Source organism: Protomyctophum bolini (genome assembly GCF_963924005.1).
Source record: "Protomyctophum bolini genome assembly, chromosome: 2".
In the NCBI taxonomy this organism is placed as follows: Eukaryota; Metazoa; Chordata; class Actinopteri; order Myctophiformes; family Myctophidae; genus Protomyctophum; species Protomyctophum bolini.
This window is the reverse complement of record NC_137863.1, coordinates 18,539,143-18,567,140: the sequence shown is the minus strand read 5'-3', so window position 1 is coordinate 18,567,140 and position 27,998 is coordinate 18,539,143. Positions and strand designations below refer to the sequence as shown.

The 27,998-nt window shown below is 47.1% G+C and overlaps 1 protein-coding gene across 1 annotated transcript; it reads right to left on the bottom strand.

Moving 5' to 3' along the window:
* Positions 1-1,072: 1,072 nt before the first annotated feature.
* On the bottom strand, positions 1,073-27,354 carry prickle2b (prickle homolog 2b). The gene is made up of 8 exons (XM_080793033.1): positions 26,684-27,354; positions 19,077-19,260; positions 12,856-12,969; positions 11,237-11,374; positions 8,463-8,666; positions 6,635-6,821; positions 3,027-3,986; positions 1,073-2,838 (listed from the first exon to the last, which is right to left on the bottom strand). Exons 2-8 carry the CDS (start codon positions 19,206-19,208, stop codon positions 1,844-1,846), a joined length of 2,730 nt encoding a protein of 909 aa, XP_080649159.1. The 5' UTR covers positions 19,209-19,260; positions 26,684-27,354; the 3' UTR covers positions 1,073-1,843.
* Between the last annotated feature and the right edge of the window lie 644 nt (positions 27,355-27,998).

The window sequence follows — 27,998 nt, the reverse complement described above, 5'->3', positions numbered from 1 at the left end:
CACATGGAGATGTCGCACGCGCACACACACAAGCACGCACATGCACGCACACACACACACAGTCAGTCACACACACACACACACACACACACACACACACACACACACACACACACACACACACACACAGTTGCAGTTAGTGGATAAAAACATAGGATAAAAACCATAGAGATAAAGGTGTGTGTGGGAAACATTAATAAAAAAAAACGCCTGCTTGTGACTTGAGAAAGGAAAAACCTTTGTGTCTGGAAGACCCATATCCAACCAGAACTCAGATTGAAAGTACAGTTTATGTACGGCTGTATGTTTGTCTTATTCTGAGTGATCTCATTAATTCAGAAAACGATCAACCGCGATAAACATTCCACGTCTCAGCTGCCGTCGTTAAAGGTTTTTGAGGATTCCCTTCAAGTCGGGCGGGGCCCAACGCTGCCCACATCGCCGCCCCATCATCATCAGCCAACATGATGTATGGCGCGTGTTTATGCAGCTGTTATTGTCATAACAAGGCTGACTAAACGAGCAGCTTCAGGCGGGAGTTATTTGATTATACCAAAGTAAACACGAGAAGTGGAACACATGGCGCGAGGCGAGGCTATCAGGGTGAAGTCTCTAAACCCACTAATGTGCCACTCATGTCAACAGCATCAGTGCCCCCATCGCCTCTAATCAAGAGGCTGAGGTTGAAATACCTGGGTTTCCAAAGCGTGCGTGTGGATTATTGGGGGGGGGGGTAAAATACCATTTACGGTGTGCCCTGACATTGATCAGTTCTGGATAAAATAAATATCTCTATAGGCCTGGGCCGTGGCTCAGCGGTCCAGGCACCTTGGCTGGTAATCCAGTCTGGCAGTGTGCCGTGGATTCGATTCCGGATCCCGACGACCTTTAATACATGTCTTCATGACCTTTATTCATGACCCATTAGACAGATGGAAAAGATGACTGATAGAGAGACTACTCTTACACACTCCTGTGCACAAGCAGCACAAGACATGCTTTCGCGCACGTGTGTGCACACACGCACGCACGCACGCACTCTCAAGAGAAACACGACATGTCACTCAAAAGGTCTCTGTGAAATACTCTTTTTATTCCAACTGCAGGATCAGGTTAGCCAAATAAAGCATGCATGCGTTGTGTTTGTCATCATGGTCTACCTCTACATTATAGATATTCAATACATAAATGATTCTATCCATACAAAATATAAAAATATTTGGGGCCTCATTTACTGTACAATCATATTTACATTGACTTCCTTAACTTAAGTGAATTTATTCATTCATTTGCCTATGTACATTTACTATTAACCGAATACAATAGTACAGTATATCCTGTGTGACTAGAACCACACTACGACTGTACTAATGTGACTTTGTACCTTTTTAACATGGCTTTCTGCACGGAAAAGACATTTATTGTAATTAACTGCAACGCGATGGCTTTCAGAAGCATTTTGCCTTGACTAATAGGATTGCGCGTGTACTGTTAGCCGCGACACTCAAGTATTTCTGACACTGTTGTAAGATGGATAAACACATGCAAACATTGGTGCTTTTACACTGTTTACCCGACTTCAGTAAGTATACCACATACTGGCGACCGCACGACACCCAACACTCATCAACACTGAAAAGAAGTGACGTTTTTTTTTTTTTCTTTTTACATTTTTAGTTTCAGATGAAATACTGTATACTAGTGTAACACACACACACACACACACACACACACACTCCCACACGCAGGCTGGCTGGGACATGGGGGGGGGGGGGGGGGGGGGGGGGGCGCTTCCTTTAGCCCAGGCGAGGTGTGTGACTGTGTCTCTGAGAGAGAGAGAACGTTAGGAGATAATGCAGTTCTTGCTTTTCCGCCGCTTGCGGGTGTGCAGCTGCCCGCCGCCGCCACGTGCGCTGGGCACGCCCCCACCGCCACCGTTGTACTTGTGCATGAGCTCCTGATTGCTGAGGTAGCGCAGCTGGACGGGCCGGGGGATGGGCTCGCCCAGGAAGTAGCCCTCGTCCTCCGACTCGGAGGACGAGGAGCAGGTGGAGCACCAGTCGTCGTCGTAGTCGTCGTAGTCGTCCCAGGACGAGTACTGGCTGAGGCCCGCGCGGCGGTGCGTGGCGCCGCCCGCGTGGTTCTGCAGCGTGAGGTCCGAGGTGGTGCGGGGGCACTGCCTGAAGGGCTGCGGCTGATAGCGCCCGCCCCCCCCTCGGAGGACCCCGCCCCCGAACTGGTCCTTGGTGGCTCCGCGCGGCGGAGGGAAGCGGTCGTAGTCCTCGCGGACGCGCATCTGCAGCGGCCGCTCGGGGGGGCGGTCCCGCCGCTCCGCCGCCAAGTGGAGCGCGTTCTCGGAGCGGGAGCGCCGGGACCTCCGGGAGCGGTGGTGGTGGTGCCGGCGCCTCTGTGGGGTCTCCCCGGGGTCTTCGACGTGGATTCGATCTGCTCCTCCCCGGCCTCCTCCTCCACCTCCGATGCCGCCGTCTCGCCGCTCGGCGATGGGCGGAAGGCGTGCGGCGTTGGCGCTGCTCACCAGGCTGACCCGGTCCTCCTCCTGGTAGGTGAAGCCGGGGGGCAGGTGGGCCACGGCCAAGCCCGGCGCGTCGCAGTACGGCATGGGGTACTGGCGGGAGGCGTTGGGGGGGTCCATCTCCAGGTAGGGCTGGCCGGCGGTGAGGCTGCGGAGGGACTCGGAGCTGCGGTACGCCACGGAGGAGTTGAGGGTGCCCATGTTGCTCTTCTCCGACACGTTCATGCCGGAGTCTTTGCTCAGGTCGGGCATGGAGAAACGGGAGAGGTGCTCCTGCCGCCTGCCGCCCCTATCTGCCGAGTGCCCTGGAAAACCATGAGTAAAGAGCGGTTTGTTCATTGTAATAAAATAAGATAAATTACATTTTGTTTTTTATCAAGTGGAAGGACAATAGTGAAACCAAATCAGTATCAAAATCAATAAGTTGGTCACAGACAGACAGACAGACAGACAGACAGACAGCTGTGACAGATCCCTGACTGACTGTACCAACCTGTGGCGTTGGAGAGGGCCAGAGACTCCATGGATCCCCTCGGGGTCTGCTCCAGATCCGTTAGCTGCTCGCTGAAGTTAAGTGCGTTGATGGGGTTCCTGCTCCTCGCCAGCTGCTGGGCGGGCGGCAGAGCGGCCACCATGTCCCTGTCCCTCTGGAAGCCGGCGTGCAGGCTGACCGAGCGCCGGTCGGGAGAGAAGCCGCCGTGATGCTGCGGCGCCATGTTGTCGCTGTAGCTCTGCTGGCTCCTCAGCTTGGGAGGGTAGTAGTCCTCCGGGCCCGGCCCGTGGAACCAGGCCTCGTTCAGCGAGTGGCCCTTCAGGGCCGAGATGGGCGGCCTCTTCACCACGCCTCCGTTCTCCTTGACCCTCATGGGGTCCTGCTGTTGGCCGTTCTGCTGCTGCCCGCACGAGGAGGCAGGGTTATTGTTGTTGTTATAGGCAGTCCTGACGTTGCACTGGCTGAGGAGCTGCAGAGGTGTGGGCTGGGCGTTGTTGGCGGTGGGGTCGGACGGGCCGCGGGACTCGTACGGGTAGCAGTCGGCCCCTTGGTGGTCCTGTTGGCTCTGCCACGCGGGCGGCTCGCGGCTCAGGCTGGGCGTCTGACTGGAGAGGCTGAGGAGGTCCATCTGCAGGGACAGCGGGTCCACCTCGCCGGAGAACCTCCCCCCGGCCTGGCCCCTTTCTCCTCCTCCTCCTCCCCCGGCCGTTCCTCCGCTCTTCCCCGCCTTGGAACTGCGCCTCGACTCTCGGGTGGAGCGCGCGCTCTGGAAGGCGGAGTCGGAGGAGTCCGAGCCGTTGGGCTCCTCCCCCAGGCTGCAGGAGCGCGAGCAGAAGATCTGGCCCTGTTTGGGCAGGAAGGGGCGGCCCAGCAGCGAACGCTTGCAGCGCGCGCAGCAGAAGCAGCCCTCCGTGGCGTGCCAGTGCTGTCCGTCGTATGTCATCTGGCCCTGGTCGATGCCTGTGGGAAAGACAAGTTTGACCATTTTTATTTAGTTTTAGTCATTAGTCTTTTGAATAAATGGTAAATGGTTTGGCATTTATATAGCGCTTTTATCCAAAGCGACTTACATTAGATTGTGCATTACATTCACACACACACACACACACACGTTCATACACCGATGGTGGAGAAACCATGCAACCATGCACCTGAGCCCCGAGCCACTGCCGCTGAATAGAATTTTGATTTAGTTTGTCATATTTTAGTCATCTGAAATGTTTTAGTTTTATTCTATATTGTTTTGGTCGACTAAATATCATCAAGATTTTAGTCGAGTAAATCTGCAGTTGATTTTTACGACGAAAAAAACTTTTTCACAGGCCTTGATGGCGGTATAATGCCTGATTTTACACTTGGGTTGCATGCTGAAAATAGCCGATCTACAAGCTCACAAAGCGTCTGGAATGTTTCGCAACCAAACATAAAATGACTTGTCTTTTAGTTTTACTCTTCCCCCACACTAGTCCCTCCTTAACATTTTAGTCTACCGGTAGTTTTTATTTGTTGACTCGAACTGTCATGATATTTAGTCTCAGTTTTAGTCATCACAGCCGAGTTTTTATTTCGTTTCCGTCAGTGAAAAACGTGGTCAAAGGAACATTTTTCATCGTAGTTTCAGTCACTGAAATTAGCACTAGAAAGACATGCAGAGAGGCAACGCACGTCTGTCCACTGGGAATGGAATACGGACTGAGCCCATATATATCATTATCCAAGAGCTTCATATAAAACACTGGAGTTAGAGTTAGAAATGTCCTAATTAAAAAGGCACTTTTTTATAGGAACAGAGTAGAATATTTCAAGTCAGTGTTTGACTGAGAGGAGGGGGGGGGGGGGTGAGAAAGCACAGCCTGCAGTGGTAACACTTATCTGGGTTTAGGGGCAAACTCATTACAAAGCTTGCCCAAGCACTGTATAAACACATTGCATTTTAAGTATGTTTGGAGTTGTCGGAGGGGAGAGAAAAGCAGCTATTTGCTAATGGCTGCCATCTGGTTCCACTATGTTTTCCGATGGTTCCAATTTATAATCAGTTGGGGCTTTTTGAGCCAAATACTTTCCTGTATCCTGTCTGACAAATAATTACAGAGCAAATTTGTCGAGTGGGACGTGCCAAGTCACAGCTGGGCATCCCGAAGAGGGCTCTAGGTGCACATGCACATGCACACACACACACACACACACACACACACACATGAGACATACATCGAGAAGCGATCTAGAGATGTTGTTCTTTTTAAGTCGTTTCTTTGCTCAACACTACAGAATTTGCCTCGTGAAAATATGAGGTTAGTAAATGATTTCCCTGAGGCTATCCATCTATAAATATCTGACATCATGCAGATTTTAAGTGATACTGATTATGTTACGTTTCTGTGCTACACCTGTAAGCTAATGTCACCACAGCTGTGTGACCTTGCCTGTGGGTTTTTCTCGCGCTATCGAGGAAGCGCACGTTTTTGTCGCGCTATCGAGGAAGCGCAAGTTTTTGTCGCACTATCGAGGAAGCGCAAGTTTTTGTCGCGCTATCGAGGAAGCGCAAGTTTTTGTTGCGCTATCGAGAAAGCGTGAGTTTTTGTCGCGCTATCGAGGAAGCGCGAGTTTTTGTCGCGCTATCGAGGAAGCGCAAGTTTTTGTCGCGCTATCGAGGAAGCGCGAGTTTTTGACGCGCTATCGAGGAAGCGCGACTTTTTGTCGCGCTATCGAGGAAGCGCAAGTTTTTGCCACGCTATCGAGGAAGCGCAAGTTTTTGTCGCGCTATCGAGGAAGCGCAAGTTTTTGTCGCACTATCGAGGAAGTGCGAGTTTTTGTCACGCTATCGAGGAAGCGCAAGTTTTTGTCGCGCTATCGAGGAAGCGCGAGTTTTTGACGCGCTATCGAGGAAGCGCGACTTTTTGTCGCGCTATCGAGGAAGCGCAAGTTTTTGTCACGCTATCGAGGAAGCGCAAGTTTTTGTCACGCTATCGAGGAAGCGCAAGTTTTTATCACGCTATCGAGGAAGTGCGAGTTTAAAAGAAAATGCCACAAATCAGGCCACATGAACTCTTTCAATTCCAGACACAAACTGGGTCTGTCGTCTTACTCTCGCACAATAAAACTCCAGCTACATCAGAAGCAGACGCCCACTCCTCTTGGGGGTTTAATTAAGGCCAAGGACCCCTTAGGTGAGAAAGTTAAGGGGTCCACACACACACACACACACACACACTACATAATATTGCATAAAAATGTGTTGCACGTTCAACTTTTTCATAGATTTCACAGATAGTTCTGTGTAAATCATTATAATTTTTTGTTTACACATAATGGGGCGGCGGTGGGTCAGGGGTAGAGTGGCCCGGATGGTAACCACAAAGGTTGCCAGTTCGAAGTGTACTACACTACAGTAACCAATTAAATAATACAGTACTTAGAAAACTCAACCTCTTGATCTGTGCTTGGTCTGCTCTGCTCTTTTTTCCCGTCCATCTACACAAAAACCTCTTCGCCGAAAATAGCCAATCTACAAGCTTGCCATTTTCGGCCAATGTTCCCCCTTCGCATACTTGGGGTACTATAGGGTTCAAGTGGTGAATGTAAAAAAGTGGGGTTACATCATAGCTTACCGATGTGTTCCCCGCAGGAGTCGCAGTACTCTGCGTACAGGGACTCGAAGCAGGTGCAGCAGTACGGCCGGCCCTCCTTCATGATGTAGCGCTGGCCTCCCAGCACCGTCTCACACTCGAAGCAGCAGAAGTGCTTCATGTGCCAGTGACGGCCCTCCGCCTCGGTGCACTCGTCCGCAAAGATGATCTGAAAGGATGAGGGGGGGAGAAGCAGAAGAGAGAGAAGAGGAGGGGGGTGTCATTTACCACAAATCCCCAGAGGAAAAGCGCTTCCTGCTTTATTACAGTGAATAACAGTACAAAGGCTTGCTGGGTTGCCAGTAGTAATTCTTGGGCTTCCCCGTCTGTCCATCCATCCGCCCAACCACCCCCGTTCCGCTTTCTCCGCTCTGCAATGCTGTTATTAGCTCGTCTTTTTGTCATTGTGGTTTGTTTGGTTGAAACCTTGTATGTCCAAAACTGTTCCTGAATTTGTGTAACCTGACTTTGCCAGCTGGGGGCGGTATTGGGTAACCATGTTCCCCAACACCACATCCATCTGGAATCTCGCAGGGAGTTGAGCCAACGCCGAACCGCTCCGTACCGAACCAATCAGCGTGAGCTAAGGGCGGGATATGTGCGAAACCGGATGTGAAGCTATACAGACACGTCAATATGATTGGTTGTGTTTGCACGCCCACACGGTGATAGACAGACGGTCCCATCCAATCATCTACCATGTATCTTGAAAAAAAGGAACAGCCCCGTCATCGAATTTGCTTCCGCGATCCCAGATCCCAATAAGCTGTGAAACAAACATGTGTAGCAAGCTTATTGGATCTGGCCGCGTCAGGTTAGAATTTGTGTTTCCTGAAATACATTTTAAATAGCTAAAATAGCCGATTTACAAGATGACCTTGAGCTTGCACGTCAGCTATTTTAACCACTTCTGTGCAACACTCTTGTACGAGGAAGTAGGACATTAATTTACAAAGAAACGACACGAGTTGAAATTTGGAGATACGAGGTGTAAGCCCCGACAGCAATGATTGTCTACAGTTGGTGGCTAATGGCGAGCGGAGATCTGGAGAACGGCTAATGGTGCCTTTACTTTTAATGACGGCGCTATTAGGACACAGACTTGTCTTTCAGTGCCATGTCCAATGAAGCACTGCGTCTCCGTCACCCTCTGCAGAGTGTCTTAAGAGGGTCATACTGGCAGGATCACGATACTGAAAGCTGACCCCATGAAAGAGTACGAGAGAGGGGGAGAGAGTGTGCGTGCGTGCGTGTCTGTCCAGTCCACCTGTTATAAATAGCTGTGACAGTGCCCCTGTCCCACATAGAAGCTAGACTTAAAGTAGCCTATGTGTGTCAGTGTGAGTTACTATAAACACATTTCCCCACTTTTGCAATATAGATAAAGTAGGCCTATATGTTTATGTATGCATTTATTTGTACACATGTGTGCGTTTATGTTATGCATGCATGCATCTATGCATGTACACCGTGTGCGTGTGTGTGTGTGTGTGTGTGTGTGTGTGTGTGTGTGTGTGTGTGTGTGTGTGTGTGTGTGTGTGTGTGTGTGTGTGTGTGTGTGCGTGCGCGCGCGCGTGTGTGCGTTAGGGCTGATTAAAAAAATATTATTATATTTTTAATAATAGTTGTACATTTAAAAACTGTGTACATTGGTGACTATAACTACAATCTAGCTGATCTTGACAAAAAAAACAACTAGTCAACTAGTACCAACAAGGTCGACTAGTTGCTTAAAGCCCTAGCGTGCGTGCGTGCGTGCGTGCGTGCGTGTGTTTGGTGGCGCATGCAGACAGACAGACAGACTGTATACCTCGTCGCAGGCCGTGCATCGTGGTTTCAGCCTCTCAGCGTGGTGTCGGCCGCAGTAGATCTTGCCCTCCTGGTAGAAGTAGATGAGGTCCACCAGGAGCTCGTCACAGATGCCACATACGAAGCAGCCGGGGTGCCAGCACACGCCGTGGCCTGCCCGCGACGCAAACACCGCGATGTCCCCGCCGTTGATCTGACCTCCGCACTGACGAGGGAGAGAGAGAGAGGGTGTTAATGTGATCATCATCATGTGTTAAAGATGCGATGTGTACAGTTTATTATGTTTATGTCTCCCGACTAGAGTTGTTCCCATACTGACACCACCAGCATCAGAAAAGCTGCCGATTCTGCCTGAAATGCTGGCAGTCGGTATCGGCGAGCATGCCAGTCACGTAATTTAACACATGATTATGTCATTTACAGTAATAAAAGGTTATTATTATTAATTAATTATTTTATTTATTTATTTATTAAGATTTGTTTTGGGCTTTTTTTGCCTTTATTGATAGTGAACAGTATATAGACAGGAAAGGGGGATAGAGATGGGGAGTGACACCGGGATCGGGAGTCGAACCCACGGCACGCCGTCCAGCTGCCCAGACGGTTGAGCTAACTGTCCGTTTTATTTTGTATTTCAATGCTTCAGTTGACGTTGCACTACCGTTTTATACTCCCTGCACACTGCTGCATTCTTCAGATGTTTTGCTGCATTCTTCCCCCGAATAACAGTCTATGTCCACACTAATTATCCATAATTTATAAATGATGGATAAGAGGTCAGGACAACTAGGTCTGTCCAAGTCCAAAATACATTTTGGACTTATACTATTTGTCTATATAGTACTCAATTATTGTACATTGTATTATTTTTTGTATTATTAAATTATCGGATCAGTACTTGGTATCGACGACTGATACGCAAGTTATGTATATCGTATCGGGAAGGCGAAATTGTATCGGTACATCCGGACCAAATTTCTACTACTCATCCAAGAAACCAATCCCGTAAAATGTGTTTAATTGATTCGATGTCGATATGTGAAATATGTGATTTACACGTTTCTCAATTATTGAGAAGGTAATCGATAGAATAATCGCTAATAAATAAATGGACAGTTTTAGCCCTACTCTGGGACACTTCCGGAGCTAATAAATCCTCTTTGAAATGAAAGTGAACGCCGCAGTGGGGGGTTGGAGTGGGCAGGGCTGACCGACAGGACCTGAAGGTCAGGAGAGCGGTGACGAATGAGAATATGTCGAGGACCAGATGGAGAGAATTGGGTGAGAGAGTGATGGAGAGATTTGTTCATATGAAGATGGGGCGGGCGATGATGATGATGATGGGAGGGGGTGAGGGGTCCGACATGAGGATGGTGACATGCATGACGGGGAGAAAACATAGAAGAAAGATGGAGAAAGGATCAACGAAGGGAAAAAGAGAGACGGGACAGACAGAAAGGTCAGGTGGGACATTTAGAGAGGTGGGGAAATAAGGGAGGGAGGTAGAGAGAGAGAGAGAGAGAGAGAGAGAGAGTTACAATGAGGTTACCTAACCGGTACGCAGCTTACGTCTGCAGGGAGGTCATGGGGGAGGGGAATTCAATCAATACACAACATTCTGCTACCTCGCCCTTGGGGTGGGTGGGTGTGACTCGCCCTGGGGGTGGGTGGGTGTGGGTGGGTGATATACTTGCTCACACAACTCATTGCATGACAATGTGCTGTGAACTTGTAGATTAACAAAAAAAAGTCTAGGATTAGAAAAAATAGTTGGGCTCTCAAAATCAGCAAAAGCAGCAGACGGTGACCAGGTCACTGCTCCATTGTGGAGGCTGAGAGCATTCATATCGTTGCCCTTTAGAAGTCACCAGAGTCACGCCTCTCCTTAATCACAGCAAAAGGCCAGAAATGACACTATTCAGAATGCCTGCATGTCACACCGCCGTGGCGGAACGATGCGGCTTTGATCCCGTCACGCTCAATTCACTGGGACGCCACGCGGAAATGATACTTTGGAACGCCGTGATATTTTCTTACCATTGTGATTTCATTCCAACCTTTCATGGTGAGAGATGATGTTAAAAAATGACCTTTTTGTCATCGGAGAAGGGGGGTCCCACCGGCACAAGCTTGATAGTCCGGCAGCCGACAGGCTTCTTTTGTTTAAAGTGGGAAATTTGGTGTATAGTCTTTTTTATTGGCCTAAAATATTGTCTATATATACATACATTCATGAATCCACTTGCTGACCGGCTGTGAGTATTGGGCAATTTCTTTTTCCACTAACATCCTATGGCAGGCAAAATTGTTAAACTTTCCTTATGCTTAAGTAGTATGTGACATGTAAAACTAGGGGGTTTTCATGATTCTGAATCCATTCCAAGCATTAGTTTTGCACAAAAAAAACACTCCTTGGGCTAAAAACGGCCGTAGGCGTCATGACAAATGTGATGAGGTCAGCACAAATGTGATGAGATCAGCACATTTTGGGCAAGTGGACAAATAAATTGCCCAATACCGACAGCCGGTCAGCAAGTGGATTCATGAATATATGTATATAGACAATAATTTAGGCCAATAAAAAAGACTATATACCAAATGTCCCACCCGTCCACGGACTATGAATCCTTTCCCAGTGGGAAACCCACTTCTCCACATACAAGATGTTTTAACTTTGAGCACCTCGCTATCACGGACTGGAGTTTTCACACTCGTTTGACATTCTCAGCAGCACTCGGCTTGCCTCTATTCCCTGACTTTATTTTTTGTTGTTACCTGTTCACAGATGGCTCCCGTCATCGTCACAGGGAAAGGACGGACGTTTCCTCGGCCCAAGTTCTCCCGTTTCCGTTGGTTGCTGAAGAGCTTGAGCTCTCGCTTCTCCTCGTCGTCGAGGCTGTTGCAGTAGCGCACCTGGACACGTGCAACATACACATGATTTTATAAATCAATCAAATAATTGATCAACAGACAAGCTAAACTTCAGTAACTGAATAGTACTCAATATTAAATAGCATCATGTGAAATGTGCTATTTACAGATGGTTGTCTTTGTTTGATATAGAATATATAGGTACATTTCTGGGTAAATTCAAGATATCTGTTTGGGTTCATATAACTTTCACATAATTTTCTACCCTTCAATACCTAATTGTAATGCACTTTTATGAAAATACCAGGGTAAAAGGTTTGCCTACATGGTCTCTGTCAGGTGGAGACTGGAAACCTCATACGTCTAATACTGTTCAAATTCTCAAGTAACAGAGCTACTGTACAAGATTAGCTAATTAACTGCTCGTGATGGAACCTTCCGCCAATTAGAATCCAACCGGCACATTGACGCTAATTATTTAGCATCTAAGATGGCCGACCAAACCGGACACAAAAACCAAGTAGATCCGGGTCGCAGTCTAGCGTTGGTTCTTGCGTCCACCAGGTGGCAGTAAACCTGTTAAAAGACATCAATTCATGCCGTGTATCCAGCTTGTAAGTATAAGTAAGTAAAGCCCACCACACACCGTCTGCGACCGTGTGCGGCGCGGTGCGTTGCTGCGCGGCGCCGCGCGGCGCCGCCTGGAAAATAGAACTGTGTTCTATCGGCGCGCCGGGCGGCGCGGCGCGGCGCGGCGCTGCTCCGCGCGGCGGACGGAGCCGGTGTGCGTTAGGTTCATTGAAAATAATGGAGGCGGCTGTGCGCGCCGCGCGGCGCCGCGCGGGGGACGCAGACGGTGTGTGTCGGGCTTAAGTCAGCAAGTAATCCAGTTTGTAGATCTGCTACTTTTGATGCTTTTGTGTGATGCTGTAGTGTAGTGCAGTGGTTTTCAACCAGTGGTCCGGGGACCACCAGTGGTCATTGGGGTGGTTCCGGATGGTCCCCAACTAAATGATGGAGAGTTCATAACCAAATGGACCCTTGTCCCTTATAGATCCTTAACTCTTGAGAACTCACTTGAGAGTGTCAGATAATGCTCTTTTTTATGCTCTCAAGACTGCATTACTTAATTTACTAGAAGTCTACACAATTAGAGAATGTAGAAGAATTGTTATTTCTTTCCCCCTGTTGTCTCTCCTAATGGTACCAACATCAATACAGGAATGGAATTGTAGACAAAATGTTATCCAACGACAAAATATTGTCTAGTTTTGGGTCTGAGAAGCTAAATCTCATCCTGGTGTCCCGTCCGTAGCTCAAATGGCCAATAGATAATGGGCCTTGAGATGAAAAGGGTTGGAAACCACTGCTGTAGTGTGATCAGGTAGGGCATTAGCAACGACTACCCCATACCACCAACTCATAAATTAAGCAGTCTGTGCACATGTAACTCTCCCCTCTCATCTCGAAGGTGTACCCTGAGGGCAGGGAGGAGGGGGTCAGCGGGGTCTTTGGTGTCTCACCTCATTGTCGTGCGGGGGAAGCTGGTGGAGCAGCTGTTTGATGCGATGCTTCTCTCCCGGGCTGTTCACGTAGGGCACCTTGTCCTCGGGCAGCGAGCTGTAGTACTGGTGGACCTGCAGGGCCAGGGTTAGAGACACAGACGGTCAGTTCACCACGTTCAAAACAATCCAGAATAATCCAGAATTAACTTTATTGTCACATGTTTAAGGGGTAAAACAGTGGGTGAGATTTTGGTTTTGTGTACGTGCAAAGCTCCATTGTTTTTGTTATTTCCATAAGAGAAAGTGGGGGAAATAGAAGAAGGAGGGGGCAAGGGGGAAGATGAATCAATAAAAAAAAGAAATCTACATATTTACGCATAGAAACGTGTATCTATTTGGTACCTGAGGTAAGACATGAAGGTGCGTGAGCATATGCTAAGGATGCTATGTATGTTACTCCCATGTACAAAAACACGGTGTACATGGGATTAAAGTGCAAAGTGTGGGCGTGGGTGTGTCACCCGCATTGTCCACATGAGGTAACAGACACTGCCTGGTATACTATAATCCACAGGTAGGTCCATGAGGTAACAGACACTGCCTGGTATACTATAATCCACAGGTGGGTCCATTCAACTTGGCACCCATGGTTTTGGCCATGTCCTTACAGGCAAAGATTCTAAAAAATGCTTGAAAGAAATAGATAAAATGGCTCCCAACATGTCATGACGTGATGCGTTGTGACCTTAAGTGGCTAAGAGACAGACACGGGGTATACGTAGTTAAGAGATAGACCATGGGAATAAGTGGTTTAAGTTAAGAGATAGAGAATACTGTTGTTTGGTTGTCCACAAATGCTAGGAATGTTACAGGAATGTCTAGGAATGTCTATGGGCTCACAACACGTCACATCACGACGTGATCCTCTGTGAGCTTGTAGATCGGCTAGTTTAGGTATTTTCGGACGTGTTTCAAAGTACAAAATAGGCCTCAAGCGGTTAAGGGATAGACATTCTGTATACTATCTGCTTGTCCACAAACGCTAGGAATGTCATTTATGTTGTTGTTTAGACAGATGCGCCTAGGTTTCATGTTTACCTGGTATCCTAGTTACTTTGTAGCATTTCATTGTCTTTTTTTAGACCTCTATTTGCTTGACCATTTAACCAGTTTGTTGACTATGGGTTTCATGGCGTTTACTCCAAACTCCCAACACTTTTAATATAAGAGCAAGTCATGATATATATTGGCAACATGTTTTCAAACTCTAGCCAAAAAAGGGCTGAAGTGCTCGAGTGGAGCCACACGTGCAAAAAGGCAGACACACACACACACACACACACACACACACACACACACACACACACACACACACACACACACACACACACACACACACACACACACACACACACACACACACACACACACACACACACACACACACACACACACACACACACACACACACACACACACACACACACACACACACACACACACACACACACACACACACACACACACACACACAATCACTTTGATTTATGGTCAACCTGCGGAGACTTAATGGAATCTAGCCTCACACCCGCACACTGACATAGGAATGTACTATTGACCCATCACACACACACATGCGCGCGCGCACACACACACAATTTAAAATGTACGCATGCACAGAGGAACACACATGTAAACGGGGCGTGCATGTGACAACAAGGAGGGATTCATGCTAATCTCACCCAGTTCCCAATTACTCTGGACATTCTTCACATTACAGGGGCCGACAACTATAATGTCCTCTCTCTCTGTTATTTATTGCAGCGCTTGTATTACACTATACCAGAGGGCTGTACAGTATAATTGGGGGCCAGCGGTCACATAAGAGAGACCGAGGTTGGACACTGGACAGTCATGGGATTTACACGGCAGGCAGAAGACAAAGGTCGAGGGAAAGGGGAGAGCGAGAGAATGGGGAGAAAGGTGAATAATACAGGCCATAGAAATAAGAGTGACAACACAAAAGGCCGCCTAAACGCAAAGAACGAGAGGTGAACAATTTCACCAAGATTCAACAAGACGCATCGTAGTAGGCAGGGAGTTACATGTGAACATTTCTCAAGCAACATGTTCTTTGCAGTGGCTAAGGAGAGAGAGAGAGAGAAACACAATCAATCGATAGGTGCTGACTAGGGTTAGGGCCAAGCCAATCTTAATGGGCCATCTTTCAAATGAATGGATCTACAGACTGAAACTCATCACATCTGTCCTTGACGAAGCTGTTTCTATCATACAAAGTCATATTATATAGACACACACACACACACACATACACACACACAAAGACAAAAAGACAAAAACACACTACTCAAATAATATACGGTGCACGCAATCCACTGCAACCATTGCTGCTTTCTCCCAAATCCTCGCATTTCAAAGCTGAGCTACGTGCCCGGGGCTTTTCATCGTGCTTGGCGTAGAGGGCAATGAGCGGCCGTCTACATTTTCATGAAAATTGCGTTATGTCAACATGTTTGTTGTTGGGAGTGAATTTATGGCCGGTCCAGGTTGCGGGGGCCTCTTGTTCTCGCAGCTGTAACCCAATTCCTCATGCTCTGCTTTTGTTGGCTTCCCACTGGTGTTGGCGGGGGGTGACGGATCTGTGTCCAGCAGCATAGCTTGGGGTACTGGGGGGGTCCCTGAATAGCCGCCGAAAAACAACTCAATGGTCAAGAACCGATAAATCACGGAGCTCTGATATGCACAGTCTCTCTTTCACAAGTGCACACATACACACTTGTAGCCATGTACAACCAACTACTGATGTGGTGTTAAAAGAGTTGCGCACACGCACACACACACACACACACACACACACACACACACACACACACACACACACACACACACACAAATATAAAAATAAATCAGGCAACATACTTCCAACAATAACAGCCTTACACTCTAGAGGTGAAAGACACACTGCCCCGAGCAAAGTTCTAAAGGAACATACACACACACACACACGCGCACACACGCACACACGCACACACGGTGGACACACAGCCTTGGCGAGGGAGCCAGGAGAAGCAGCTTGTGATAATAACTGTAATCGAAAGCAGACGAAACTGAAGACGGAGCAAAACTCTCCACTGTACAGAAAGGCGTTTTTTGAAAGCTAAAGCAAATGGCAGGCCTTCACAGCAGAGCAGAGCGCCGAGGGTGACTGACAGGGTGAAGGCTCCGTGCACAGCTGCTTTCTATTGCAGTCCATGGCCAGACAGACAGACAGACAGGTCCAGACAGACAGACAGACAGGTCCAGACAGACCTGTAGAGATGACACAAGTGGTCCTGACACTCTCGACGAGCCACTTTGTTTATGGGTCACACTAGATGTAATATTATGAGGGGAAACGCCGGTAGTAACAGCAACACATGCGAGCAATTTGGGAACGCTGAGAGGAGACGACAAGGTGAGTGAGGTCAGGGTGGGCTCAGTGTCGCAGGTAAGGCTCTATTCTTATGTGAAGCTTATGTTCACTTATAAAAAGACCATGAATTGGTTGGTGTGACCACAGTTGACAAAGGCTTAGTTTAGTCAAGATAGTTTTTTTCCATGTAAAAACTTTCAATTCTGCCAGTCTAGAACTTTTAATAACTAGTTACCACTGTGAAATGAACACTAGACTGTGTTCAATCAGTTCTTCATCTCACCGACCTGATAAGGTCTGCTCTCTCTACATGGTTGTGTGTGCAGCAAACACAATGTTCCTTTTCTAATGAAATGAGTCAGGGTCAACAGTGGGACTCGGAACAGTAAAACCACAGCTTCGTATTATCTGCCAGTAGAGAGAGAGATAGACTATCAGCGAATATAGGGCCCACTCCTCGGTGACATTCTTGGCCTCTGCTTTCCGTATCCTGGCAACTTCCTGTGTTTTTTATTAGACGGCGATGAGGAGAGAGAATACAGTGTTATTGGCAGAGGCTCGCTCAGGCTGCGGCCCAATAACTCCTCCACCGTACTCAATAAAGGCCATCTTTGGGAGATACGGGTGGAATGCGGCGCTGGATGCACAGGGGGACTTATTTCATTGAGTCTGTGTTACAGGGATAAGCTTAATGAAACACAACCCGAGGTGAGGATTTATTAAATGGAAAACCTTCTTTTCATTAACAAGTCGTTTGGTTTGACTGCGAATCAGAACGCGTGCACACACAGTGAGGGCACACATGACTCCTGGCTAGCTACAACAAGCAGCAATGTTTGAGTTATCCATCATAATCCGGTGGACAGATTTAATTGAATGCCGTGGTTCTGGTCTTAAAGCTCCTGTTACAGAGGCATGATTTGATACCAGCAGAGACTGAAAAGCAGGTCTCTTCTACGCGGAGCACAGAGGCGTGCTCCCTGTGGGGTAACCTACACCTATAGCATTCAGATCCTAGAGATTAGCTCATATTCACCGTTTCTCCTCTCTCTCGATCTCTCCGTGTCCTCGTTTCTCTCGGCTACAGGAGGGCGTTGAAAAGCCCCTCATCAGGCGTGCTTCCGCTCCACGCCGAGAGGTCAAACAACATGTTTCCACAGCTTGAATGACTTGCACTTGGTGTTGGAGAACTAGGAACCGCTCGAGCTACGGATGCAGCACTATAACCCATTTATGGCGGGAACCCCTTTTGGTGTTTTAAGCATTATGTTATACTTTAGCTATTGAAAAATAGCAGATCTACGAGCTTGTAGGTCTGCTATTTTTGAAAAATCATGAAAATGTGCCTCAAATCTTTGAATATACTGTATATTCTTACAGAGCAAACGTTTTTAACTCAAATCTTTGCTTCTGAGGGGTCGTTGAAATTACATATTTTCAGATGGGGGTCGGCGGCCTATTACATATACTTTCTGGGGTCCTTGACATGAAATATTGAGCACCACTGACATCGAAAGATAGGTATTTCAGAACACTGTCATGATTTAGAAGATATTTTTTTTAATCGACGTCAGGCCTAAATGGGATAAACCCGGCAGAACAGACTTAGAGACTTCTTAGAGGTCCATTTTCAGCGAGGCTGTTCCAGTGGCCACATGCCCGCTACTAGACGAGAACCTAATTGACTTGAGGGGTCAGACGGAATGACCCCGGGTGGGGAGGGATGAGGAATAGCTGTGCTCAGCAGCGCTGCGAGGTGAAAGCAGGGGGCCGTACTACTACAGTATAACAGCATATTGACCAGCCTCATTGCTCAGGCAATAAGGCTTGCTCTCGGCACAGCCAAGAAAATGAAACTGCTATCCATAAAACGCTTTCATTGTCCTATAAAGCAGGAGGACCCTCCCCACACGTGTACACCTATGGTCCAACTGAGCCTTGTAAAGCCGGGGATTTCGTTTGGATGCGCATGGGGCCATATAATATGTTTGCGTATTACGCCGGCTTAGCCGAGTCGACATGAGGCCCGTCGAAGAAGACCACAGTAAACATTTTGCTAGTGGAACAAATGGGAGATTCATATGGCCACTGGAGCCACATTATAATCTGTGTTAAATCCCCATGCGGGTTATTTCAGAATAACTGGAGAGCAGAGCATTAAAAGTGATATGACAAATAATGACATGACGATATTGGTTTGTCCTACTTCATTAAATGTGGAGATGAATAATCCATGTTTGAGCGAGGTCTGTGTCAACATCTCATGCACAGTGAGGCACAAATGTACACTGGAAATATCTTAACTAATAACTAAGAGAGCTGATTGCAAGCAGAAGAAATGCATTGGTTGTGTGTTTCTCAACAATATAAAGTACTTTGACATCGTCCTTCTTACTTCTTACGGTTAAACCAAAATTGCAGTTCCTTCCCCCAGGATTTAATTATATCCCCTTATATGTACAAATCCTGAGCAGACCGTATGCTATTGCTGTATGACCTGAGCGCTACATAGGGTGCAATGTGCATTGCACACAGCAGACAGCACATATGGTAGATGGGAGACATTTACACCTAGACATGATGGAGAGGCGGGCAGCCTAAATATAGCAGCGCAGCAGAGCCACGGCTCCAATCTCACCAGACAATATTGGAAAACTGCAGGAGATTACATTTATGCAGAGCGTTACATATGGCCATCAAAAAAACAAATCTTCTGGAGTGAGTGTGATGTGTGTGTGTGTGTGTGTGTGTGTGTGTGTGTGTGTGTGTGTGTGTGTGTGTGTGTGCGTGATATGCGTGGTGTTACCTGCTCGGGTTTGAGCCCGGGCGGGACCCAGGCGTACTCCTCCAGGGCGCACCCCGAGTCGTCGTCCGAGGTGGAGTTCCTCTGGAAGTCGTACATCAGCTTGGTCACGGTCTTCTCCATCTCCACAGGCATGACCGTCACTGCGTGCTCTTCGCGACGACACTTACAGTGAACGCAGATTTTCCTGCAACACCAAGCAAGCAAACGGGAACAGTTTTTAGAGATGATGCGGTGAATAAAGAACAGGACTCCGAGTGGCATTATGAGGGAAAGAGAACACTTGTTGAACACACGATTCAATGTTAGAGGAAACGTAGCTATACGCACATCGACTAGTGGGCGCTGCTGGGCTATAGAAGAGGCTTCGATTCAAAAAGGTAGTGCCCGCACACCAAAGCAGGGAAAGGGTACCACTTTATTACAAAATAACTGACAACATTTCAATACACTGAGGAGTCTGGGACAATATTCTAGGCGGTGATGGTTATGCTTTCATGCATAAGAAGAACAATAACACTGAGGTCTGTGGTACGGTCTGCACTTCTGCCAAAGAGCACAGGACTCAAACCATAGTTACAGTATACTGTAGCTGCTAGCCTGCTACAAGGACAAGCTGAACTATAACAAGATAGGCTGTACCAAAACAACAACTGTCAGGCCTATAGTGGAGACATCTAGGCTCTTACAAGTTACAAATATATCATAATGTATTATAAGTACAATACTGTAAGTGGTGGTATATAAAGGTTAGATATAAGCAACCATAATCAATATAGTACCGTGAATAATTGTTCTGCACCTTTCATTAATCCCCCCTGATCTTATGAGAAAATACCTGCTTGTATTATGAAACCTAGAGATGAGGCTAAAGATAACCAGCTAAGTACTGTTCAACTTCAAAACTAAAGTTAACCAGCTAAGTACTGTTCAACTTCAAAACTAAAGATAACCAGCTAAGTACTGTTCAAAACTAAAGACAACCAGCTAAGTACTGTTCAGAACTAAAGACAACCAGCTAAGTACTGTTCAACTTCAAAACTAAAGATAACCAGCTAAGTACTGTTCAAAACTAAAGACAACCAGCTAAGTACTGTTCAGAACTAAAGACAACCAGCTAAGTACTGTTCAGAACTAAAGACAACCAGCTAAGTACTGTTCAAAACTAAAGATAACCAGCTAAGTAATGTTCAAAACCACCATGGGCTTCGTCTGCAGGGCCTCCATCCGTGCAGGACGTGTAACGTAAACTGCACATAGATCAAAGGTCGGAGTTCACGAGTCAAGGTTTCCTGCTGCGGCGCCTTTCACAGTGAAACCCAACGGGGTCCCACAGATACTATATATCCCCCACAATCCTCCGGGGCACCAAGAGCAACGATGTAATGACAAACAGGCTAGGGAAATAACCAGCACACTTCCACTGACAGTGATGGAAAGCAGTACTGTAAATACAAAGAAATGTGCGTACGTGCACACACACACACACACACACACACACACACACACACACACACACACACACACAGTCTTTCTGTCTGTCTGTCTGTCTGTCTGTCTGTCTGTACAAGGTTTGCTTCAAATGCTAGCAGACGCTTAGCCAGGATAGTGCTCGGTTGTCGTCTGTCAAGTTGAGCAGGGGACCCACCCAGCCATAAAATGGAAACTGTCCGTGTTTCGGAGGGAGAAGACGGCTCGGTGTGTTTGATTTTGACACTTATCTACCCATCTGCTCTTTTATCTCACAAACATGTTAAGAAAGCAATAAACTGACACGTCATATTTACACTAGACCACCACACCGATTCTACATTACTGCTGAAAACATGACGGTGATAAAACTATATAGCCCAGGTGTAATTGAGAATCTTGTAAAAGTAAAAAAATAAAAAATAAAAGAGGGCCTAGATATCATCTCTGTCGGGTAGAAACCTCATATGTCCAAAATTGTTACTTTTTGGGATTAAAATAAAAAAGTAGCAAAAGTAGAACATCAACAAGCTCAAAAGCAGTGTTTTGAGCTTGCAGATCTGCTGCTTTTGTCGCTTTTGTGTGACGCTATTGTAGTATGATCAATTAGGGCGTTAATTTACGATCGAGAAACACAAAAGGTCAGAATATGGAGATAAGAGGTTTCCTGCCCGACCGCAAATCAGTGCTTTTGTCTTCCTAATGAAGACAAACTGTGTCAGGTACATTGTACATTGCAGGTCTGTTACTAAAGATACATACAGGCCTATATACACTACAGCTCTGGTTTGTATTCCAATAATGTCAAGGCAGGAGACTCTGTACGCATACAAATCCCGTCTGTGTCCTTGGCAGCTCCAAGCTCTAGTCTGGTGCACAGGGGGAGACTCTGGGTGGCCACTAGGTCACTTCCCTGCTAACCTCTCCTGCCCCTCAGGCGGGCCAAGGCGGGAGGCAATCCCATTACCCACCCAGACAGACTGCCTGTCTGCCTGCTTAAGGACACTGCCTGACAGAATGACAGACTGACAGACCTGAGATCTGTTAGCGTATGAAGCACTTAAGGCACAGAGAGAGATTTGGTCCAATGTCACGGTTGCTTGTCACCTTGATTCTCCTTGTCAAAGTTTTCTGAAAAATGAGTATTTCCTCCTCCAATTTCTTTCTCTTTTTTTTTGCAAAATCGCCTGCAGTCTCACGAAGACAACCCAATCAGAAGCTCTTTTATTTCCCTGAACCGATTATTTGAGAAAAGTTGCAATCATTCAAAGGAAGTACTTTTTCATACTCTTGTCTCGTTATGTTAACGTCAATCACGGGTGCATTCCATCGGTGCCTAGAACGCAACGCATCTCTCCCCTTCACATATAGCCTTGCTACAGTCAGTACCAACTGAATCAGAATGAAACCAGCCCTTCACATATAGCCTTGCTACAGTCAGTACCAACTGAATCAGAATGAAACCAGTGACGACTGGATTATATAGCACTGACCTCCATCATACATGCCAACACCTGTTCCTCAATATGATGGGATAGTAGTAACTGTACTGTACGTTCATGTGTACGTGTGCGAATGTGACGTAAACAAAGGAAGGAAATAACGCCGCCAAGGAGATGATGTCACAACAAGCAACCATAACCTTTGGCACACACTATGATGTGGTAGACAACTACTGTTTTCTAGAGTTTTCCAGAAAGTTAGTTTTCAGGGGCCAAAAACATGTTTTGCGTGTAGATGACAGGCTCAAACACAAAGAAAAGAAACTACATGTGGACAGGGCCTGAATCTAAACTTGGTTAAGAATGTATATACACAGTCAAACATGCTCATTTATATGTTCACGAGACCTGTAAGTGTATATTTAACAACGGCTACTTGGCTTAGCTTTCAATGGATGTTGATGATGGAATTTACACGTGAAACGTCGTCCCCCCCCTAAATCCCTGTGTAACTCAATGCAGTGATTACAACATTACGCTGACACGCCGGGACTGGTGGTATGAGAAGTGATCCTTTAAATAAATATACACACATTTTGGACGAATTCTCCATCATCACCTGAGGAGTCATCGGCCATAAGCCGCGCCGCCTATCATCTTCAGCTTTCCACACACTGCATCGACTTCCTGCGTGCCCTTGTAGAAGGGCAATCACCATGGAGCCACAGGCTTCAGCAAACCGCCCGCATTAATATTAACACCAAGCGATGTGACATGCCAAGATATCACTCCCATAAATATTGATGGGACCGGTTAGCGGTATAGCGCAGCAGCTATACAGCGGACTGAAGTCATCAAGCAGCTGTCCTAGCTGAAACCCCGTCCCAGTGGCGTGGCGCTGTAGCCCGGGGGCAAGCAGCGAGGCCAGCTCATTACAACGCAGCACCTTCGGCACCATCATTTATTTATGGGTGATTAGCTGGGGTGGCACTCTAGAGGCCACTCACAGCTTCAAGTACACACGCTCCACAGAATGGATAAACTATTGCTTTCCTGTTTCCTTAGAGACCCCCCCCCCCCCACCACCCACACACACACGCATCACTACCACCAACTGTGCTGGAACGCAGATCATGGTTCGGCGTGCCAATATGGCAAACGGCACCGATAAGCATGAGGACGGGAAGGATAAATAAAAAAAGAAATAAACATGAAGCACGCGGGCGCACATCTCCCACTCTTTTGACACGCTGCCAGGTGGCTTGCAGTCGATTCTGCCTCAGAATGGTGGGGCATGCTTGGAGATAGGGGGTATATAAATAGCCCGGAGGAGCACGAGGAGGTGGACCTGAAGGAAAGCATTTCACACCGCATTCCTGCTCAACACCACAACCACTGGACTGTCCAAACACCGCTTCTCTGCTCTGTGCTACAGCCATGGAGGTTATAGGAGCTCCTGCTTGGCCCTCCTCAACAGCATCTCTGTCCATGATCCTCTTCTTTCTCTCTGTCTTTCTCTCTCCTGACTGTCAAATATAGATGTATTCAAGATGTACGCTGAACAGTGCACATCCGTGAGTGTTTCACCTCACAAGCATCTGATCTCCCCACACGAGAGTTGGTTAAAGATTTGCCTACAGGGCCCTGGCGTTCGTTCTATTCCCCCTCTCTCCATCCCTCGTGATTTACAGCACACTTCATGCACATGCCGAGAAAATCCAACCCACCCACACCACCCCTTCATGCACATGTCGAAGGGAGTGAAATATAAACCTGTGTTTTTACGTCATCTACATGATTTCAACTAGGAGAGATCGGAGGCTCGTTGGTAGTCCAAGTCAAGTTCATCACACACGCCTCATAAATGACTCGCAAGTAAAGTGAGGGGAGAGAGAGAGAGAGAGAGAGAGGGAAGTGGACTGTTTCCTCTCTAAACATGATTGGCCTTTCCTCCCTGGGGAGATATAAATTCAGCTGTATCGCTGTTCACGAGGAACATGGAGGCTTGTTTCAAACTATGGCGATATGTGGTCGGACAGTAATCTTTGCGACCACGATTTCAGCCAGACAATCATTCACCACGCCGGGTTAATTATCGGCACACTGTTGCTCTGCGGATTAGCCCAGTAACCCAGGCGATGGCTGTTTTTAATAGATAACTAGAGTGTGATAGGGACCCTAACAGCCACACCACACGGACCGACGCTGGCTATTGGTCCAGTGGCTTTTAGGTCAACAGCCCAGGAAACATCCATCACTAATGTGCACCTGACACATTTGATAAGTTTGCACAGTTTGACACCTTAAAAGAAACTACGCATTAGATGTGAGTTTGCACAGTTTGACACTTAAAAAAAAAACATCTGTCCAAATCTTCCAGGTTAGCAAATCAACATCAGCGGTAAAGATGGTTAACCTAAATTCATGCAGGAATCACTGGAAAAACGGTGGTGCAGGAACTTCGAACAAGTTGAGCTTTCACAGACCTAGCTGCACACGAATGATGTTGGCAAAGAAAGTTAAATATGTTCCCCGAGACTCCGTTCAAGCTCGCTCTAACAAAAACAAAACAAAAAAAGACTTGATTTCAAACCCTATATGCAAAAAACAGCCGCGCAGCAGAAGCGCAGCCTTGGTGGGTTTGGGAACGGAATCCACCAGAAAAGCCCCGCTCCGTGGCCCATTCCTAAGTGACTCCCAGAACCGCACTAGAACTTTTCCATGGCATCACTCCGGACAGTGGGATTAAAATCCCATCATTAAAAGGGAGGCGGGATGGAGAGAGAGGAGAGGAGAGGTCGGCTGAACAGCTGGGAGCAGGCAGCAGCCAAGTCTCCTCTCTTCTTTTTTTCTCCCTCTCTCACCCCTTGCTTTTGTTTTCTCTGGAAGGACGGGGAAAAAGAGGAGGACACTTTCCTTTTTAACAGCCTTTTGTTCTGCAAGAACAAGACATTTCCGCTCACTGTTTCGAAAGACTTGGTGAGGCCGATGTCTGTGTAACGCTATGCACGTACATATAGACCAGACTTCCAAGTGTTTATCTGTCCGCGTTTACAGACAGATATGCAAGGCCTCTAGCTGTATTGTGAAATTCAAGCAGGCATTGGTTGGATCAGTCTGGGGGTGTTTTTTGGACAAGAATCAACCTTGCCAAAGATGCTTTGCCATTAGCAGCCAATTAGTGGTGGCTCCATCTTCCCACTGATACAGATTACTGTGTCCAACTGCCGGAATACATTATAATCTAGTAGTGGCTAATGAATGCGGTAGAACTAATACGTGTGTGTGAGTGTGTGTGTGTGTGTGTGTGTGTGTGTGTGTGTGTGTGCGCGCTCACGCACATGCACACGCACACAAACTATACCTACCCAGACATGCACATTTCTCCTTTTACAGGCAGACAAGCGCATGCAACATAATCTATGGTAGCCTACATACAGTACAAACAACCTCAGGGGTGCAATTCTACTCAAGCAAGAATTTGTTAAATAGCATGAGTTGGGGGGAAGGGGAGTCCAGTGTCTTCTTTCTCGCTGCTGCAGTCAAATATAGAAAATGTTCCCGTTCTCTGTCTTTGAAATCAAACTACAGGTCATGTGTGGGATGTGGGTGGATTTGGAAGAGAGGGGTATAGAAAAACTGGGAGAAGAGAGATATTTTTGTAACATCAAACCGCTTTCCAGCAATGACCTCCACGTCTGAGAAAGGAGGACATTATCTATTCATTAAGTGACTTGCTTCATAAAGTGACACTATCCTTAGAAACGGAGTGAAGGGATAAAGGCTTTCCCAGATGGAAAATCTGCAGCCAGTAAAGACTATTAGCCTAAGCCTACCTGCTGTAGGCTGCTGTACCAATTCCCAGGGTGAATGATTATGAACAGTATAAAGTCCTGGCTGTCATTGTTTGATATTTGGGCTACTTTGCCTTCCTTTTTTCGAGCTGGCATTGCCGTTGCTCACTGACTCATGCAGTCAGCTGCTGAAGCCACAGACATTATTCATCATCCCGCCGGGTTGGCCCGGCCGTTCTTATGCTAATCCCTGACCCGCAGGCCCACTAACTCAATCAATCCATAACATGACCACAGGAGCTGCACAGCAACAAAGACCCGGCTTTACTAGCCTACTCCGGGACGGTACGAAAAAGCGCTGGTCAGACTCAGTTTGCCCTGACCAATGCGCCACAGCAATGGGGTGGACCGGTGGAGTGGAGAGAGAGGGGTGTGTGTGTGTGTGTGTGGGGGGGGGGGGGGGGTTAAACAGATCGAGTGGGGTGATTCGGGTGCAGCGTTTAACTGCTTTTGCCCACCTCTTATTTTTAAAGGGAAAAGGTAGGCTAAGTTTGTAATGGGTGGAGGTCTAGGCTTAACAACACACACACTCGCAGCTCTCCTCAAATGGAGGAAGTGTGAAACTGCCTTAAATTACCTTGGTTTGTCTTCACTCACAATTACGCATAGATAATATGAAATAAAAATGCGCAATTAATTGCATGTGTAGCAGTATAGCCTGCGCTCTTCATTGTGCCTAGTTTTGAAAAGCCTGGAAGAGTAGCGCAAATAATAATGGTTGTGTGCGGGGGTCGGGTCTCGGGACAAACCAGGCGCTGGTCAGCTCCTCCAGCAACAGTCACGCACCACTAATAAAATAACGGAGCGAGTGACAACTAGTTAATTTAAGGCCCATTCTTCTTACCTTTTTTACAAACTATGAGCGAGGCAGCCCTTCATCATCAGGTCCCCATCGTCGGTATAGTTTGAAACCGTAGTCTTGCTCATTGCAGGATTTGTTGGGTCTCGCACCATTCCAGACTTCCAGTGCCACAGGCAGCAGTTATAAATCCCCGACCGACTGTCTGTGTCTCTGGTATGTAATAGCCCTGCTAGTGCTGCTATACCACGACGCAAAGCTGTCTGTTCCCCCACCACGCACGCACGGTCCCCTCCGCAAAACGCCCCGTTTGTTAGCCCCCCTCTCTCCGCAAACACATTCACCAAGCAAGCGACAGGATTCTTCTCCTTCTTCTTGGAAGTGAGGAGGTGGGTCGTGAGTGTGAGTGAGATCGTGGTGGTCTTAAAAAAAAGAAAAGCCCAAATACGTGTTACGCACAAACAAATCCCCCCTGCCTGGCTGCAAAGAAGTCCTCAGCTACTAGGGGTCCCAAAAACAAAACGGAGCGATCAAATCCAGTTTATAATAATGCAATCCAAACGAAAGAAACGTGATAAATTTCCCTTTTTCTTCTTCTTGGATGTATACAATAAGTTGAGGCCAGATCCATTTGTGTAGATAGATAGTAAATATATGAGTTTAGTTGCTTGTTTTCCCAGTGCGCACGGAGCGCAGCGCAGTGACTGACTGGCTGCACGGAACGGAAGGGACTGAAGAGAAGAGCGGAGGAACGGTTTCTCCTCTGCTCTGCTCTCCCTCCCCCTCTCCTTTCCCCGCATGCTAATAACCAGTGTGATGTCACCAAGTCACCGGCCTAACATTGCTATAATTAGCGTTGTGAATGACTGGTGTGTTTTTTTCTTATTATTTTATTTTTTTCCCCGCGTCATTTGCATTGTAAAGTAAGTAAACCACTGACTTCCCCCCTGCTGAACCAGTGAGTTTGCTTAATGCCCCGGAGCAATATTATCTGCCGAATGGCTAAAAAAAGGAGGGAGAGAGAGAGAGAGAGAGAGAGAGAGCGAGAGAGCCCCACCAGGACGCTGCGTCTTGAAAGGAAAAGGAGCCATGAATGAGCGGCTGTAAACAAAACGGGTGTTTAACATAACACATGGACATTAGCAGGAGAAAGGGGAGCAGGCTTACAAAGCAAAACCAGTTAAAAGTTCCTAAAGATTATGTTGTAGCGCATTGAAGAGGTCACTCAAAGTATCAAAGAGCATTTTAAAGAGCTAAATTGCATTTAACAAAATAGAAAGTTGAAACTATTAGTGGTCTCTATATGCACTGACTGAGTGCCAGTGTGATTCTTTATCAATAGGCCAACGACAATAAAAAA